The sequence below is a fragment of the Phacochoerus africanus genome, chromosome 4 (genome assembly GCF_016906955.1).
Source record: "Phacochoerus africanus isolate WHEZ1 chromosome 4, ROS_Pafr_v1, whole genome shotgun sequence".
In the NCBI taxonomy this organism is placed as follows: Eukaryota; Metazoa; Chordata; class Mammalia; order Artiodactyla; family Suidae; genus Phacochoerus; species Phacochoerus africanus.
This window is the reverse complement of record NC_062547.1, coordinates 80208387-80225321: the sequence shown is the minus strand read 5'-3', so window position 1 is coordinate 80225321 and position 16935 is coordinate 80208387. Positions and strand designations below refer to the sequence as shown.

General features: G+C 52.5%; 1 protein-coding gene across 3 annotated transcripts in view; it reads right to left on the bottom strand.

The window, feature by feature from the left end:
* The window catches only part of COL23A1 (collagen type XXIII alpha 1 chain), a 371218-nt gene that overhangs the window by 43663 nt on the left and 310620 nt on the right, over nucleotides 1–16935 (bottom strand). For 2 of the 3 annotated variants that reach the window (XM_047777940.1, XM_047777942.1), the window contains exons 4-5: nucleotides 12157–12164; nucleotides 10586–10612 (exon numbers count right to left, since the gene is read on the bottom strand). In XM_047777940.1, coding sequence (XP_047633896.1) covers nucleotides 10586–10612; nucleotides 12157–12164 — 35 coding nt within the window. The remainder of the gene's footprint in view (nucleotides 1–10585; nucleotides 10613–12156; nucleotides 12165–16935) is intronic. The other variant, XM_047777941.1, reaches the window with a different exon arrangement.

Sequence of the window (16935 nt, the reverse complement as noted above, 5' to 3'; positions counted from 1 at the left end):
TAGCGGTCCAATCAGAGATATAGCTGCCGGCCTGCACCACAGCCATAGCAACATGGGATCCAAGCTGCATCCGTGACCTACACCACAGCTCATGGCAATGCCGGATCCTTAACCCAATGAACAAGGCCAGGGATGGAACCTGCATCCTCATGGATGCTAGTCAGGTTTGTTAACTGCTGAGCCAGGACGGGAACTCCAGTCTGTGGATCTGTGAAGTGCCCCCTTCCCTGGCCCCCCCAAGCTGGGCTTGCGCTATCCTGTCCCCCTGAGTTTGGGTCTGAGAACCCTTGAAGGGAGGACCCATAGGTGGAAGGACCCACCCTTATATGGAAGAGGACCCACAGGGGCCAAATCTCCCTAGATGCGCTTCCTAAAAGGTGAGTACACAGCTCTGGCTTACACACCTCCAATGACAGGGAACTCACTGCGTCCTGGGCAGCCTGATGTGTTTGCAACATTTTTGTTTCAGCCTGGCCCTTCCCAGGTTGGATGTCACTGCAGTTTGCTCCACCTGGGCCCTGGGGAGGCAGCCAACTTGCTCAATGAAGCCAGGTGCTCCATGACTGCTGATTCCCGACCCCTCCTGTTCCCTCCCAGCCTGGCTTGTCTTGGGCCCACCCTCTCTCTGGACATTCCCCTGCAGCTCCCCACTCGTCAGTCCCTACTTGGTCTTCCGACCTCAGCTCACACCTCCTGTTCTTTGAGTGGAGGCCCTGCCCACCCCTGTCCCAGACCAGGTCCAGGTCACAGAAGCTCACAGCAAGCTTTACGTTCCTGGCCCTGAATTTTGATTCTCTCTCCCACTCGGTCCCAGCCTCCATGCGAGTAGGGGCCCTGGATGTATTTCTTGCTAATTGTACCCCAAATACCAGACAGAGTGCCTCATATCTAGTGGGAACACAACCAATATTTGTTGAACGAACCAACTGTTAAGCAAACTCTCCTATGAATGAATGGCCGGTTTCCTCCTGGCTCTGGTGCCTGGCCTGGGGACACCAGAGGGCGCTCTTGATCTGCTGAAGACTGTCAAGGGCAGTCCTGCCCTTGGGCCACGGTCTGGGCACTGGGCACTGGGTACATTGGCCTGAAAGGGGCTCCTTCAGCGTCAAGGGCTTCCCCTTCCGGGGTCAGTGACCGTCATGGTGGCAGGAAGGATGGTCATTCACTGAACCCAGCCTGTGTGCCCAGTGCTAGGGTCCACTACCTGGCTCCCCGCACAGCTGAAGAGGGGCTAGGGATAAGTCTGAGATCACAGAGTCTACGGAGCCCCAAAGCCCACTCTCTCTCCTCTGCCTGGGCAGGACAGGGGGCCAGTCCCAGATTTGGGGGGAAGCTGGGAGGACCAGCTTCAGACCCCAAATAACTGCTTTCCCTCAAGTCTGTTTACTTGGAAGACCTGAGCTTGGCCCAGAGACCTAGTGCAGGGCTGTGGACAAGCTCTTCCGGGCAGTGGGGTGAGGTTGCTTTTCTGCCTGGGGACGTGGGAAGAGGGACCACCAAGCAGCCTGGGAGGCACCACTCTGCAAAGACGTCACAGGGACACCCACAGAGGGCAGGACAGACTTCTGCCCTGCCCCCCGTGGACTGTCCCTGCTGAGGGCAATCCCAGGGCTAGACATGGGGAGAAGGCCCCGCTGTGGGAGGTGCAGGTGCGGGTCTGGGGGCTCCCCGGCTGCTGCCAGATGGTGAGAAGGACACCTGGGAGCCGCTGGAGGAGGAGCAGCTCAGCCCGCCTGTCCTTTGGCTGCTCCGTGTGTGATGCTCGAAGGATATGGGACATAGCCTGGGCCCAAGGCAAAGGGCCTGGGTCAAGGAGCACCTGTCTGGGCTTTCGAGGGACCCTGGTGAGGAGGGAGGAAAGGCCAATGTGGTGGCCCTTTCCCTCAGGCCTGGCTGTGGCTCCCCAAGGTTCTAATCCTGGGGCCGTTAGCGGGGGCTGGCGAAGTCCACTCTCATCCCATCCCCTCTCCACCCAGAACCTGGGGAGCGGCGCTGCAGGGGTCAGATGAAATATGTAGGATGTTGAAATCTAAAAACAGATGAATTTGGGATATTACAGATGAATCATTTAACTAATTACATTTTTACAATCAAAGCTGTTTTTGAACTACGAGAGTGCAAAAAAGCATATGAATGTGTGGTGTCCCATGGTCCTTTTTTGTTCACGATTAATTCTAAACAGTCTAACTGAGTTATTCATTTCAAAATTGGTCCCAGGCAGAGGCCCTGCCTCACATCCCACATTTCAGCTCAGAGCTTACACGGTCCCCTGGGGTCTAGGCGGTTGATGCCCCCAAGACTGATTCTGAGGGTTTTAGCCAGATGCTGCTTGGGGAACTGGGTACCACCAAGTGCTAGGAGTTCTGGTTCTGGTCCCTCACCTGCCAGAGCCAGCCTGCAACTCCCACCAGCTCTCACCTCTCCAATCTGCCCGCTTTCACTCCATCCTTATGGAGACACTCTTGATTCAGCCGCCTGACATCATTGTAGCTGCCTCCTCCCTGGACCCCCTTTCTCCAGTCTCTGCCCTGCAGCCAGGGAGGCCTTTCCCATATGCACATCTGTCCACATCCCTCTGGGTGGGTGGAGGCCCTTCACTCAGCAGCATCTTCCTGCCTTCCCCTGCCCTCCCTCAGAGTCACTGTCCTCGGGCACATGAGACCACATCTCAACCCTGCCGTTTTCTTTTTTTTGTCTTTTTAGAGCTGGACCCACAGCATATGGAGGGTCCCAGGCTAGGGGTCCAATCAGAGCTGTAGCTGCTGGCCAACACCACAGCCACAGCAACTTGGGATCCGAGCCACGTCTGGGACCTATCCCACAGCTCAAGGCAATGCTGGATCCTTAATCCACTGAGTGAAGTCGGGGATCGAACCTGCATTTTCGTGGATAGTAGTTGGGTTCTTAACCTACTGAGCCACAACAGGAACTCCTCCGCTCTGCTGTTTTCATTGTGCCTGTGTTGTTGCATGGAACACCTTCCTACATTTTCCTCCTGCCAAACTCCTACTCATTCCTCAAGAGCTACCCCGATTTTCCCTCTTCTATGAGGCCTCCCCTGATCCCAGGCAGAGTTAGCACCTCCTTTCTCTGTGGGGCCTGAGGCCCTTTCTGTATGCATTACAGCCCTAGCCACTGTAACATAACGATCTCTGTGTGGGAAGGTCTCACTGTCTGGGGTCTAGGGAGTTTTCTGGGGGAAGTCAGGCCCCATGTGCTGGCCACTGTGAGATCTGGAAAAGTGGAAAAGCCACTCTAAACTTCAGTTTTTCTTTTCTTTTCTAAGTGGCCACACCTGCAGCATATGAAGTTCTTGGGCTAGAGGTTGAATTGGAGCCGCAGCTGTGGCCTATGCCACAGCCACAGCAACTCAGGGTTTAGGCCATATCTGTGACCTATGCCATAGCTTGTGGCAATGCCAGATCCTTAACCCACTGAGTGAGGCCATGGATTGAACCCACTTCCTCACCCCCACGTCAGGCCCTTAACCTGCAGAGCCACAATGAGAACTCGAAAGCTTCAGTTTTTTTTTTTTTTTTTTTTCTTTTTAGGGCTGCACCTGTATCATATGGAAGTTCCCAGGCTAGGGGTTGAATTGGAGCTGCAGCTGCTGGCCTACACCACAGCCACAGCAATGACAGATGCCAGCCACATCTGTGACCTACATCATAGCTCACAGTAACGCCAGATCCTCTAACCCACTGAGTGAGGCCAGGGATCGAATCCACGTCCTCATGGATACTAGACAGGTTCATTACTGCTGAGCCACGATGGGAACTCCAAAGCTTCAGTTTTTCAATATGCAAAATGGGCAGGAAGCCTCATGTCCAGGGATGGGAAGTACCTGGAAACTGTGAGTGCTGCACAGATCTGATCCATGAGGTTTTCATCCAGGTCAAGCCTCACACTGCAGATGTGGACACAGAAGCCCAGAGGGGCTAAATGACTGCCTCCCCATGGGATGGGAGGGACTTGATCACGGCCGTGGTCTCTTGACATGGCCTCCTCGACAAGGATGGGATGTGGCCAGGGAAATGGAATTGGACATTTCATCATGAGGGGGATGCTTACTGTCCTATTTTTTTTTTTTTGGCTGCGCCTGCGGCATGTGTAAGTCCCCAAGTCAGGGACTGAACTCATACCATAGCAGCAAGCTGAGCCACAGCAGTGACAATGCTGGATCCTTAACCTGCTGAGCCACTAGGGAACTCCCCTAATTTCTAAAATCATTATGATACAGACTTATGAATGAAGAACAGGAGAGAAGGTGGAACAGAGAAATCGACTTAAATTAGACCTGGTTTTCTGTTTTTCCTTTTCTTTTTTTTTTAGGGCCACACCGAGGCATATGGAGGTTCCCAGGCTAGGGTCTAATTGCAGCTACAGCTGCCAGCCTATGCCACAGCCACAGCGATGCCAGATCCAAGCTGCATCTGCCCCAGCTCACGGCAACGCTGGATTCCTGACACACCAAGTGAGGCCGGGATCGAACCTGCATCCTGGGTACCATGGATACCAGTCAGGTTCATTTCTGCTGTGCCACAACAGAAATGCCTTCTTTTTCTTTTTAAATGGAAAGTGGTAAAGGGTCTTAATTTGATAACATGGGTGGACTGGGGAGGCAGCTGAGGGTCAGATAAAAAAAGTGATGAGGAGCAGAAACAACATTCACTCTAGATATCTGTTTCTCTGGGTGGTGAGAGGAGGAGGACTGCCCTGCTAATGCACAGGACCTACTAATTGATAGGGGTGGCTGGTGTGATGGTGAGTCTAAGCCTGGGTGCTAACCCAGGCTCTGCTCTATGGTGGGTCTTGTGTCTCAGCCAAGTCCTATCAGCCCCTGAGCCCAGCTGCCCTCTCTGTCCAGCAGGGCTAAGACCACCTCCTCCCCACCTCCCGGGTGGGAGAGCCGGGCAAGAATGCCCCCAGCAAGGGCTGGACCTGTGCCTTTGTTCTCTGGCTCATTGGAAAGGCTTCTGGAAGATGGGCTTGGACAGACCTTTTTTTTTTTGTCTTTTTGGGGCCACCCCCAAGGCATATGGAGGTTCCCAGGCTGGGGGTCTAATCGGAGTTGTAGCCACCAGCCTATGCCAGAGTCACCGCAATGCCAGATCCCAGCCGAGTCTGCGACCTACACCACAGCTCACGGCAATGCCAGATCCCCAACCCACTGAGCTCATGGTTCCTAGTTGGATTCGTTTCTGCTCCGCCACAACTGGAACTCCTGGACAGTCTTTTTCTGGTTCTCTCAGGGGAACGAATCTCCCAGCCCTTGGCAAAGCAGCCTGTCTCTGGGGACAAGTGGTTTCTGTAAACCCAGAGCCAAGTTCCCTTGGCCTCCTGCCTGGGTCAGCCTCTCCCTGTGGCCTACACGATTCTACTCCAAGTGGCCTGGAGACCCCTCCGGTCTCCCCTTCTACTGTTTCCTGGCACTTGCTCGCTCACCGCAACCACTCTGGTCTCGCACATGTCCCGAACGCACACGCACAAAGCTTGTTTCTACTGCATAACCTGCACCCTTCTTTCTTTCTCGGCCAGGAGCATTTTCCCCTCCAAGACTGCTGTATCTTTTCATCATTTAAGTCTCAGCTCAAATGTCATCTCACTCAAGAGCTTTCCGATTATTTAATCCAAATGGCACCCACCCAGCCAGTCCTCGCATCACGTCCTCTATATAGGACATTTCACTGTTTGAAGCTATCTTGTCAGTTTCTTGTTTGGTTCCCTCCTCCCCACTCTGGGGAGTGGCCTTGTCTTCCTTGTTTGGTGCTGGGCCAAAGACCCAGAAAAGCATCTGGTGGAGAGACAAGGACCAATGGTGGTTCCGGAGTGAGCAGGTCCCCCCACCCCAGGGCCTTTGCTGGGTTTCATTATTTCTTTGTGCCACTGGCCTCACAACCCAACACTTTCCTCTTCCATCCAGATACACACACAAATCTTGAGCTGTGGAAGATTTACTAAAAACACTTTTTTTTCAAGAAATGTTTGAACTAGATTCCGAAAGTGTAAAACAAACCCCAAAGTCACTAAAGCCCAATGCTAAGAGTCAAAAAAAGTCCAAATACCAAGGAAGAGGAAATATGAGGATGTATGAGGTTGTAAATAGGAGATGATGAGACTTTTTTTGTGCAAAAGTCAATGGGTGGGCAAGTTGGAGCCTTGCAGGAGAGATAAGTCTTTTCATCCTAGACAGAAGCCACAGCTTAGAAAGGAAAAAAGAGCTTGTGATAAGAAATCTCTAAGAAGGTCACAGTGACCCCTAGTTGTCCCTCCCTCTCTATCCCATGGCAAATTAGCTCTGGGTCCCTCTCCCCCACAGCTCCCCAAGGACCGTGACTGGGTCTGATTCTCTTTGAGCTTCCCTGGTACACAACTAGGATTTGATGAACACAGCTAACCAAGCCTGCTATTTATGAGATGGCAAGATCACTTTACCAACACAAATGCTGATTACCACCCACAAATGTAAGAGTGCTGTGCCCAGGGCTCTTTTTCAGGTCCTACCTTGGACTCACAATGTTCTGAGCCCAAATTTCCCCTGTGCTGCTGATTCCACGATGTCTGCTGTCCTTGGGTCTATTGAATCCAAAAGCTCTCAAACCGTAATGAGTTCCTCTTTTTTTTTTTTCTTTTTTCTTTTTCTTTTTTAGGGCCACACTCGTGGCATGTGTAAGTTTCCAGGCTAAGGGTTGAAACAGCTGCAGCCTCTGGCCTACACCACAGCCACGCCAGATCTGAGCGGCATCTGCGATCTACACTACAGCTTAAGGCAATGCTGGATCCTCAACCCACTGAGCGAAGCCAGGGATCCAACCCACATCCTTATGGATCTTAGTCGATTTCCTTATCGCTGAGCCACAATGGGAAAGGACTATTTCATCTTTAAATGCTATACCTGCAATTCCAAGTTTGACCACCAGATGACAGTTAGGATTACACAAACTTTTTCAAAATTCATCTCTTTGGGACTGCACTTCTAATGAAAACGCATCTCAAATTAAAACAAGATACATACATACATCCATAAATTTTTAACTTATTGTATTGTCATAGATTTAAAAGTATAATATCTATGGTTGGCCAGGACTTGGGGAAACATGTAGCATTCATGTGCTGTTGGTGGGAATGTAAATTAGTATAGCCTCCAGGAGGGCAATTTGGCAGTATACATCAAAAGCCTTCAACATGTGCAAACCCTTTGGGCCAGCAATTCAACTTCTAGACATTTATTCTAAGGAGATAATCATGGAAATAAGCCTAGATTTATTTCCGGGATGTCGACTACAAGGGTAAAAAATGGTCAGTATAAAAAATGTAACTAGGAGACTAGTTGAATAAATGATATAGATGATAAAATACTCTGCAGCTATTACATTCTATAAGGATTCTTCTTAATGATGTGGGAAAACCTCATGCTATGTTAAGTGAAAAAAAGTAGGCCACAAAAAAGTATGTCCACTGGAATCCCATTTTTAGAATAACTATAAAAACAAACCAGCACATGAAAAGTCCGGGAAGAACAAACACAAAAATATGGGGAGGACTTATCTGTGGGTGGTAGAATTACGGATGATTGCTTTTCCCTTTTTTGTGCTTTTCTCTATTTTGGGAAGGTTTTATTACTAAACATGCTTCTTTTGTCATCAGTGGAGAGCTATTCATGAACCCCTTGCAACAGAAAGGACAGGTCAGCCTCTGTACCAGGAGATGGAGGACAAAGTGACTGCAGGCCTTTTTCAGTCCACAACCTGCCCCACAGATATGCTTGGTTGCTATGTGCCTGTCCGCTCACCAGTGCTGTCAGGTCCCCATATAGACCTGGTTTCAGCTGGTCTCCTCAGAGGAGAGGCCGCCCTGGATTAATCCAGAACATGCAGCTGGCACAGTCTCCACCACAACCCTCCTGCTTGACTTTTTTCTGGCTCTTACTTCCCTTTAGGAAGTGACATGTTTTTAGCACAAGGAAAAAAAAAACTCCTCCCTGAGGCTGGTCTTGAAGTCCACCCAACTGTAGGAAAAAAACCACTTCTTCTAAGACTGATCAGCTTGCCCAGGCTGCAGGGCTGGTGAGCAGTAAGCGGGGATTCAGTCCTCAGCTGCCCAAATCTGTACATGGATTCGTGCCTGTTGCCCACGAAGCCTGCGGCACCTGCCCCACCCCGCCCCCTGCCTACTCCATCCCAGGAGCAAAGGCAGGGATGGTGGCAGAAGCAAGAGAGGCTCTGTGGGAGGTGGACTCCTCTGTGGGAGGCGCCCCCTGCCCCTCACCCAGGGAAAATGATCCCCACCATCAGCCAGCACCTTCTCTGATGCGCACAGCCAGAGAGAACCCCTGGGTCACTGTGTGCTCAGAGGAGGCAGCAGTGGGGGAAGAGGGAAGGGTCCCCCTCACCCCACCACCACCTATGCCCCTTTGGACACATGCACCTATAGCCAAGAGGGAGCCTGGAGTGGAAATGGTAACTCGGTAATCCCAAGAGTGGTTCTGGCAGAAATCTTCCAATGCTTCTAAGCTAGTGAAGCGTGGAGTTCCCGTTGTGGCTCAGTGGAAATGCATTTGACTAGCATCCATGAGGACACAGGTTTGATCTCTGGCCTCGCTCAGTGGGTTAAGAATCTGGCATTGCTGTGGCTGTGGTGTAGGCTGGCGGCTATAGCTCCGATTCAACCCCTAGCCTGGGAACCTCCATATGCTGTGGGTTCAGTCCTAAAATTAAAAAAAGAAAAAAGACTAATAAGCTTGTGAAGTGAGAGGGCTTAAGACAAAAGGTTAAAATATTCCAGCAAAAGCCTGTGCATCCCCAAGACTCTGGCTGCCGTGTCTAAGACTCGGGGGGCTGTCTCTTTTCTAATCAGGAAAAGCTGCTGAGGAGGGGGTTGTGCCCTGACCCCCATAGATCATGGCTGGCTTCATATTTTGTTCTTTTTTTTTTGGCCGTACCCATGGCATGTGGAAGTTCCTGGGCCAGGGATCGAACCTGTGCCACGGTTGCAACCTGAACCATAGCAGTGACAATGTTGGCTCTTTAACCCTCTGGGCCACCAGGGAATTCCCACATTTTATTTTTATTCCACACAGAGTAGGATGTTTTTGGGTTGAGAGGCCAGGCTGCTTGCTGATGGGGACCTTCCCTGGCTGCCCAGGAAACCCCCAACTCTACTCTGAGCATAGCACAGGCCACTCTGGACATGAGGAAAATGCCCCCCCAAAGTCTCCACCAAGTCTCGAAGACTGGGTTTGTGATCATTTTGTACAGCTGTCACCATCTAGGTCTTGATGAATCCCAACCCTGACATGTGAGGGAGGCCCTGCATCACCCTATTTCACAGAGTAAGAAACTGAAGCACAGAGGGGGCCAGCACCTTTCCCAAGGACACCCAGCTAAGGAGGCAGCAGCATTGGAATCCAAGCCCAGGTCTCCCTGATGGTTGGGGCTGGACTGCCCTCCACAGCCTCCTGGGAAGGCAGCTCTTGTGGGACTGGGGACACCCATTCCCTGGCCCCCACCTCCATCGCCAGCCCATTCTGACTCCGGACAGAACTGACCACTAGAGAGGCCTCTGAATCCATCACTGTTTCCCTCCCTGCATTCTTCTGGCCAAGGCACAGAACATGTCTGTCTCCCAACAGGACAGTCCTGCCATGTTCTCCCTCACCAGGTGCACCCCCTGCGCTTTCTTTATCAGGGCTTCTGGACCCTGCTGTCACCGGCTCTCCTACGTGCAGGGCTGGACAGTGGCACAGACACGGGCCACCTGGCTTCTGACATGGTGTTCCCTCAACCCAGGCTGGGGACATGGGTGCCAAGTATAAGCTAACTTTGTGGTTTAACTGTAGAAGATCTGAGAGAGAACAGCACCAAAAAGGCCAAATGGGAACCAACCAGTCTCTGGTTCCTGAGTAGTGACAGGACACAGTGGGCTGGGACAAGGGGTCTCTGTCCACTGGGAAGAGGCTGGCAGCCAAGCCAGTGGGAGGGCTGCACCCAGGGCTCAGGGCTGACACACTGGCCAGGCAGGGTGGTGCTGGGGGGGACTCAGCACCTCGGTGAGACCCCTTGAAGCCTCTTTATTTTTTATTTTATTATTTTTTTCTTTTTAGGGCTGCACCTGCAGCATATGGAGGTTCCCACGCTAGGAGTCAAATCAGAGCTTAGCTGCTGGCCTACACCACAGCCACAGCAACAAAGGATCCAAGCCATGTCTGTGACCTACACTGCAACTCACGGCAATGCTGGATCCTTAACCCACTGAGCAAGGTCAGAAATCAAACCTGCATCCTCATGGATCCTAGTTGGGTTCCTTACTGAGGAGCCATAAGAGGAACGCCCTTTGAAGCCCCTTTGCTTTGTCTGCAAGCAGCTGGAGCTGCAGACAGTTCCCCTCCGGGCCAGGGCCCAGCAGATCCCTACATCCTGCCTTGTCATGGAGTTACCACTAATCCCTCCACCAAGAGAGCACAGCCCTGGAGGGGCAGAGGAGAAGGAGGGGGAGGGGAGAGGCAGACAGTTAAATAAAGGCACAGAGGAAGAACATTGGTTTGAGAGTAAAGGGCAAAGAGAACAAAAAATAAATGGCAAATTACCGGGTAGCCATCTCGTCCTGATTGCCCCTGTGGTGATTAATACGTCGTTAATAATCAGACTTTCGGCAGAAGACCATATGGCAACACTTAGAACTCAATCAGGGCCCCTGATCCCTCCACGTCTGCCGGGTTTGTGGCAGAGGCTGCTGGTGGTAATTGACTCCTTTGGGGGTGGGGGTGGGGGGTGGGATGCAGGGCTCCGAAGGATCTGGGGGATGAAGCACCCATTCCCCACCTCATGGGGCCAGACTGGAGGTGCCACCTGGACCCACACCACACGTGTCCCGCCGATGTTGGCTGAGGCACCTGGCGAGAACCTTGTGGGGATATGAGTTCCTGGAGTGTGGCATTACGATTACCATGGAAAATGCCCCTTAAATGGGGCCTGATGAGGGACCTGGCGAGCAGATATGGATGTCCTGTCTGTTGCCACTGGGATGGGGTAACCCGAGGAAGCCAGAGGTATGGGGCCGCGTTTCCTGCTACCCCCACATGCTTGGAGCAGTGGCTGCCTGGCCAGTGCCCCACACATCGCCAGCCGTCTCAGGTTGCAAATTCTGCATTTGTTTCATTCACGTAGTCATTTAACAGCCAAGTTAAAAAAAACAAAAAACAACCCCCCCAACAACTTTGCACCAGAGCCCTCTGTGTGACACACTTCGGCGGGTTCACACAGGCCAGCCTCCAAGTGACAGTCAGGAATGACTCAACAGCGAAAAACTGCTCGAGGCCCATAAATCTACACGTTCTTGCTTTCTGGCTCAACGTGGTGCTGCTACATGCAGCAAGGAGCCCTGATTCTGGAGGGTGCCGATGGGGAAATGAAGCATGGCAAGTGGAAGTCAAAATGAAACTGCTCATCTGAATGGAATTCCTTTAGAAGGTTCATTTTGGCCCAAGCAGACTGTCAATGTGCTCCTTGAATTGATTCGTCAGGATTTATCAGGCTTTGAAAAACTGCCAAGATGATGAATCAAAGGCAGACTTGTCACGTGCCTTGGAGAAGGAGCAGGATTTCCGGGGCTGCTGTGGATGGGGCGGCCAGCCCCTCCCTCACACCCTTTGCAAACTCAGCGCCCTCGCCCACCCGCCATGTTCCAGAGGTCTCTGCTGCCCAACTCTGAGCGGGAAATATTTTGACCAAGAAGGAAAGTGGACCCCAGGATCTAGGACCCCTGGCTTGACTCTAGAGCCCTTTCTGCTGAAGCACATGAGACCAAAACCATTTACACAGATCGACTGTGGCAGAGCATTTAGGAAACGTGGGCATGGTGCTTGCGTTTCTGTGCACCCAGCTGAGCCAGAGATATTGGTGAGGAATGGACGGCTCTTGTGCCACCTCTCTTGGAGGGAAAACGGTCATAGGATGCTTCACTGGCCAAGGCAAGCCCCTGGATCCTGTGCTTGCATTCACCCACAAATCACAAAAAACATCGCCCCTATCTGGGACTGAATTTTCTTTTTAAGGACACACCTCTCTAACCAAATATCATTTTGATAGAAATGCAACACAGAGAGAGAACAAAATATCTTATCTTTCAGGAGCAGAGAGCGTCATCCAGGACACTTACGGGAGGACCTGCAAAACACAAGCAGAGAGGCCAAGGTCAGCATCCGAGGGAGAGAAGCTTCCCTCGCCCAGATGGGCCCCTCCCGAACACAGGTCCCGGCCACCCCTCCTTGCAAGGCTTTAATGCTGTCCTCCCTGGCCCCAGAGCCAAGTGGTGGGGCAAAGAAAGTGCCTCTGCCCTCGGAGAGGCTGGGGTGGGCGTGTTGGTGGTAATGACGGTCCATCAAGTTTTGGCTCATGTGTCATTGCACGAGGCTGCCGCTGCTCCCTGCTGTCAGGTTTTGGCAGGCGGGGTAGGAATCGGGCCTTGTTCCTGCTTAAAGAACAAATTTTGGAGCTCACTGGGCCTCGGTTCATTTCTATGGAAAGGGAGACACACGGAGAGAACATTTTGGGCAGAGGGAAGAACCCTCCTAGGGCCTTTGGACGTGCGCAGCTGAGCTGGCGGTGGGGGATGGGGAGGGGAGGATGGGAGCGGAGAGCAGGGGGGACCCCATAGCCCAGCTCTGGGGTTAGCGGTGTGAGCCTGGCTGTGCATGGGAGCTTGTTTGTTTTGGCCGCACATGGAAGTTCCTGGGCCGGGGATCGAACCTAAGCGGCAGTTTGACCTACATCCCAGCGGCTGAAATGCCAGATCCTTAATCCACTGCACCACAGGGGGAACTCCTTCATGGGGGCTTGAAGAGGATGAGTGTGGAAGCACAGGTGGCTGCTGTGGGGAAGGCTGGGGCAGCAAGCTGAGACCTGCCCCACGGAGAACACTCAGGAAACCCACAGGGGCCCTCACTTCACCGTGTGCAAACCACATTGCATATCCTCGCTTGCATTTGTCCCTCTCAGTGATCTCTGTGAGAGGTATGATGATCGTACACATGGGATAGAGGCTCAGAGAGAAAGAATGGACTTGTCCAAGGCCACGTAGTTGGTTAGGGGTGGAACTCATTCCCAAAGGAGGTCACCCAACTCTCAAATCCTACACATTTTCCTCGAAAGCCACACTACTGCCGAACCAGTAACTCCTCGGCTCCTGGAAGATGCCAGACCTCAGTCTGGAGGGTGAGGGCGGCAGGGGGAGGCGGCTCTCGGCAGCCAATCAGCCCTCGTGAGCTTATGGATCACCCCTGGGTGCTTCTGGGGTTAAGTAATGGGAACGGTGGGGAAAGAGGCAAGATCTCTGACTCAGACTTTTCCTTGGATGGATGGATACTTGAGAAAACAATGATGCACAGACAAGCACAGGAAGTTCCCAGCCCGTAAAGAGAGGCCACAGCCAGGCTGGGCAGACGGGGGATGGGGGCGAGGTTGAGTCTGGAGATGGACGGATGGTTATCTGGGAGAGGAAGCGGGAGGGAAGAGTGTGGCAGGGCCAGAAAAGCTCTGAACACACCAAGGTCATTGGGCATCTGCGTCTAGGGGCAGCCCAGTGGGTTGCAGCAGGGGAGGGCCTGGGGGCGAGGCAGGTCAGCTAGAGCACAGCATCCTGGTTCCACTTCATGGTCCAGGGGGACAGGGGGAGCCACCGAAGGGTTCTGTGCAGAGGAGGAATGCAAGGGGGCGAAGGCAGGTATGGGGCTGTGCTGCAGCTGTTCTCATGGAGGTGACAGCTGCCAGGACTCCGGGGCTGGCGGTGGAGATGGAGGGAAGTGAGTCAGATGGTGCTTGTCCGTGAGGACAGACAGGACCTGCTCAGGGATTTCATGGTGGAGGTGGGAGTGGAGGAGGCATGGGGCACAGAGGTAGGAGAGACATGAAAACTGATGCCTGATGGTCCTGACATGCCTGAGAATGTAACCTGGGGGGCTGTGTCCCTCTAAGCCCAGGCTAGGGGCAGGGCAGGGCGCTGACTTCTTGGACATCTGTACAGCTGACGTCTCACTTTCAGCCAATGGCCCTGCTCCCTGTTTTACCAAGAAGGGAAAAGCCACCAGATGGACTTGCCATCACCTTTCTAATGCCACACACATGCTCCTGCCTGCCCCTGCACCCGTGCCCAGCCTCCACTCTGAGCCCCTCCGGTTAACTCTGATAAAGTGTTCACACACTGAGGTACAGGGAAGTCATTCGGGCTTATAGATGAGTTAACTTGAATTTCGGTGGCCACGCCTGCAGCATGTGAAAGTTCCCTGGGCCAAGGATGGAATCCAAGCTGCAGCTGTGATTTATGCCACAGCTGTGGCAATGCTGGCTCCTTTAACCCTCTGCACCAGGCCGGGGATTGAACCGGTGCCTCCACAGCAGCTGGAACCTCAGCAGTGAGATTCGAAACCCACTGTGCCACAGCGGGAACTCCTGAGTTAACTTAAATTTGCTGCTAACTAAAATAGCCTATTTGCGGCCTATCAAACATACACTGCACATCTGACTTAATTACAAGGAAAAGGGAGCATCAACCAGAAGTAAAGAATGTCCATGTTAAAGATGAGATGCCTCCGTTTCTAGGACTCCGATGGTAAGACTCCCTTCCCAGGTGCCAAGGCCGTATTGACTCACAGAGTATGTGCCGGACTGTTTATTGTTTTTTTTCTTTTTTTCTTTTTTTTTTTTTTGTCTTTTTAGGGCCACATTTGCAGCACATGGAGGTTCCCAGGCTAGGGATCGAATCAGAGCTACAGCTGCCGACCTACACATCACAGCCACAGAAACTCGGGATCTGAGCTGAGTCTGTAACCTACACCACAGCTCACGGCAACACCGGATCCTTAACCCACTGAGCGAGAGGCCAGGGATTGAACCCACGTCTTCCTGGATCCTAGTTGGATTCGTTAACTGCTGAGCCATAAAGGGAACTTCTGGTGGGTTTTTTTTTTTTTTTTAAACTTTGAAGGAATGTATCCCTGATTTGATGTTCTTTGTTCTGACAAGATATAAAATTGTGCTGAAAACGATGCTTTTCTGGAGTGGTATCTCCAGTAATCTGGGAAGCTGTCTTCTAGGCTCTAATCCTCAGTTTGACTCAAATAAAACTCTGTTCTAATCCTATTATAGATCATTTATTGATTAGTTTCATTGGCAGCTCAGAGGAATTGCCCCGCCTCCTCCTTGCTGGGACCCTGCCACGCTCTCTCCCTGCTGGTCCCTGTCAAGCCCGCCCTCTGGGGCAGGGCCTTCCCCACCGCTCTGAACAGGCAAGACCATCCTTGCTCCACTCCCTCCTCTGTTCCTGCCCCAGCTATCCTCTGTCACAGCTGCCCTGCTGGAAAGAGCGCTCTCAGGCACCTTCCACTCACCTCTGATTTGTTTATTTTTTGTCTTTTTAGGGCCACACCCATGGCATATGGAGGTTCCCAGGCCAGGGGATGAATCACAGCTGCAGCTGCTGGCCTGCGCCACAGCCTCAGCCATGCCAGATCCCAGCTGCGCCTGTGACCTATGCCACAGCTCATGGCAGGGACTGAACCCACGTCCTCATGGACACTAGACAGGTTCATACTGCTGAACAGTATGACAGAATTCCCTGATTTGGATTCCATCCTCATCGCTCTGCCAGAATGGCTCTCATCAAGCCTCCGATCAGTACGTATGCCTGACAAGGATGTCCCCTCCCTGTCGGACTCACTTCCCGCCCCCTAGAAGCGCCCTCCTCCTTTGGCTTCCAAGATGTCACGTCCTCCCACCTCCCCAATTGTTCAGCTGACACAGTCCCAGCCTCACGTGCTGGCGCTCCTAAGGGTTCAAGCCTATGCCTTCTTCTTTTCAGTTCCCTGCTCATTGGTCTCCTCTCTCCATCTTCCCCAAGGAGCTCTTCCATGCTCATAGCTGCACTGAGCGGACGTGTCCCAAATGTCTGTCTCCAATCCTGACCTTGCCTCACAGCCCAGGCTCCCTTTTCAAACTGCCTGCTTGTTTTCCCCTTGAATAATCCCAACAGTCCTCAAACAAGGATGCACGGCCACACTCAGCATCTTCTGCCCACCCACAGGCTCTTCTCCAGCTCCTGGTTGCTGTGGGTGACGTCCCCACCTGCCTACATGGTGAACTGGAAAATGAGGAGTCCCCCTCCATATGCCACATGCTCTCCTTCTCACTGTTGCCCTGGAAACCATCCACTTCTAACCCATCCATGTTGCCGCCACCAATACCACAACCTAATCCGTGTTACTAGCATCTTGTGGAGCTTTTTCACGCATCTCTCTCTTCTCTCGTCCTACAGACATCCCCTGAGTGCCTACTGTCCCCGACGCTGTTCTGAGCAAGTGGGATATATAGCAGTGAAGGCGACAAGGATGCCTGTCCTGAGACGCATCCCTCCTAGTGAGGAGAGAGCCAAGACACAATAAAGCATAATAAATGGTACATCACCTGGAAGGCGACAGTGTCACAGAAGGAGAGAGGGTTGGGGCACTATTAGTGCTGGGGGACAGATTGCTGGGGGCTTGTAGGCATTTTGTCAGACTTTATCTTCTCTCTGAGATGGGAGCCCTTGCAGGGTTTTAAGCAGAGAGGACCTGACCCGGCTTCTGTTTTAAAAGGATAGTGCTGTGTGGGGTGGCTGCTGCAGTGATGAGGGGGAGAGCGGATGATGGCTCACAGCCCGTGGTGGCGGGGGAAGTGGCTGGATTCTAATTGATTCCGAAGGTAGAGCCAGGAGGGTTTCTCTGGATTCTGGAGTGTGAGACATGAGTCAAGGAAGCTTTGAGCTTGAGCAACTGAAAGGATGCTGTTGCCATCAACAGAGGTGGGGAGGCTGTGGGTCGGCAGGTTTTGCTGGAAGGGTCAGGAGCTCAGCTTTGTGCCCATGGCCTGTGGGGACACACCAGCAGTTAGAAAGGGAGGGGGAAGA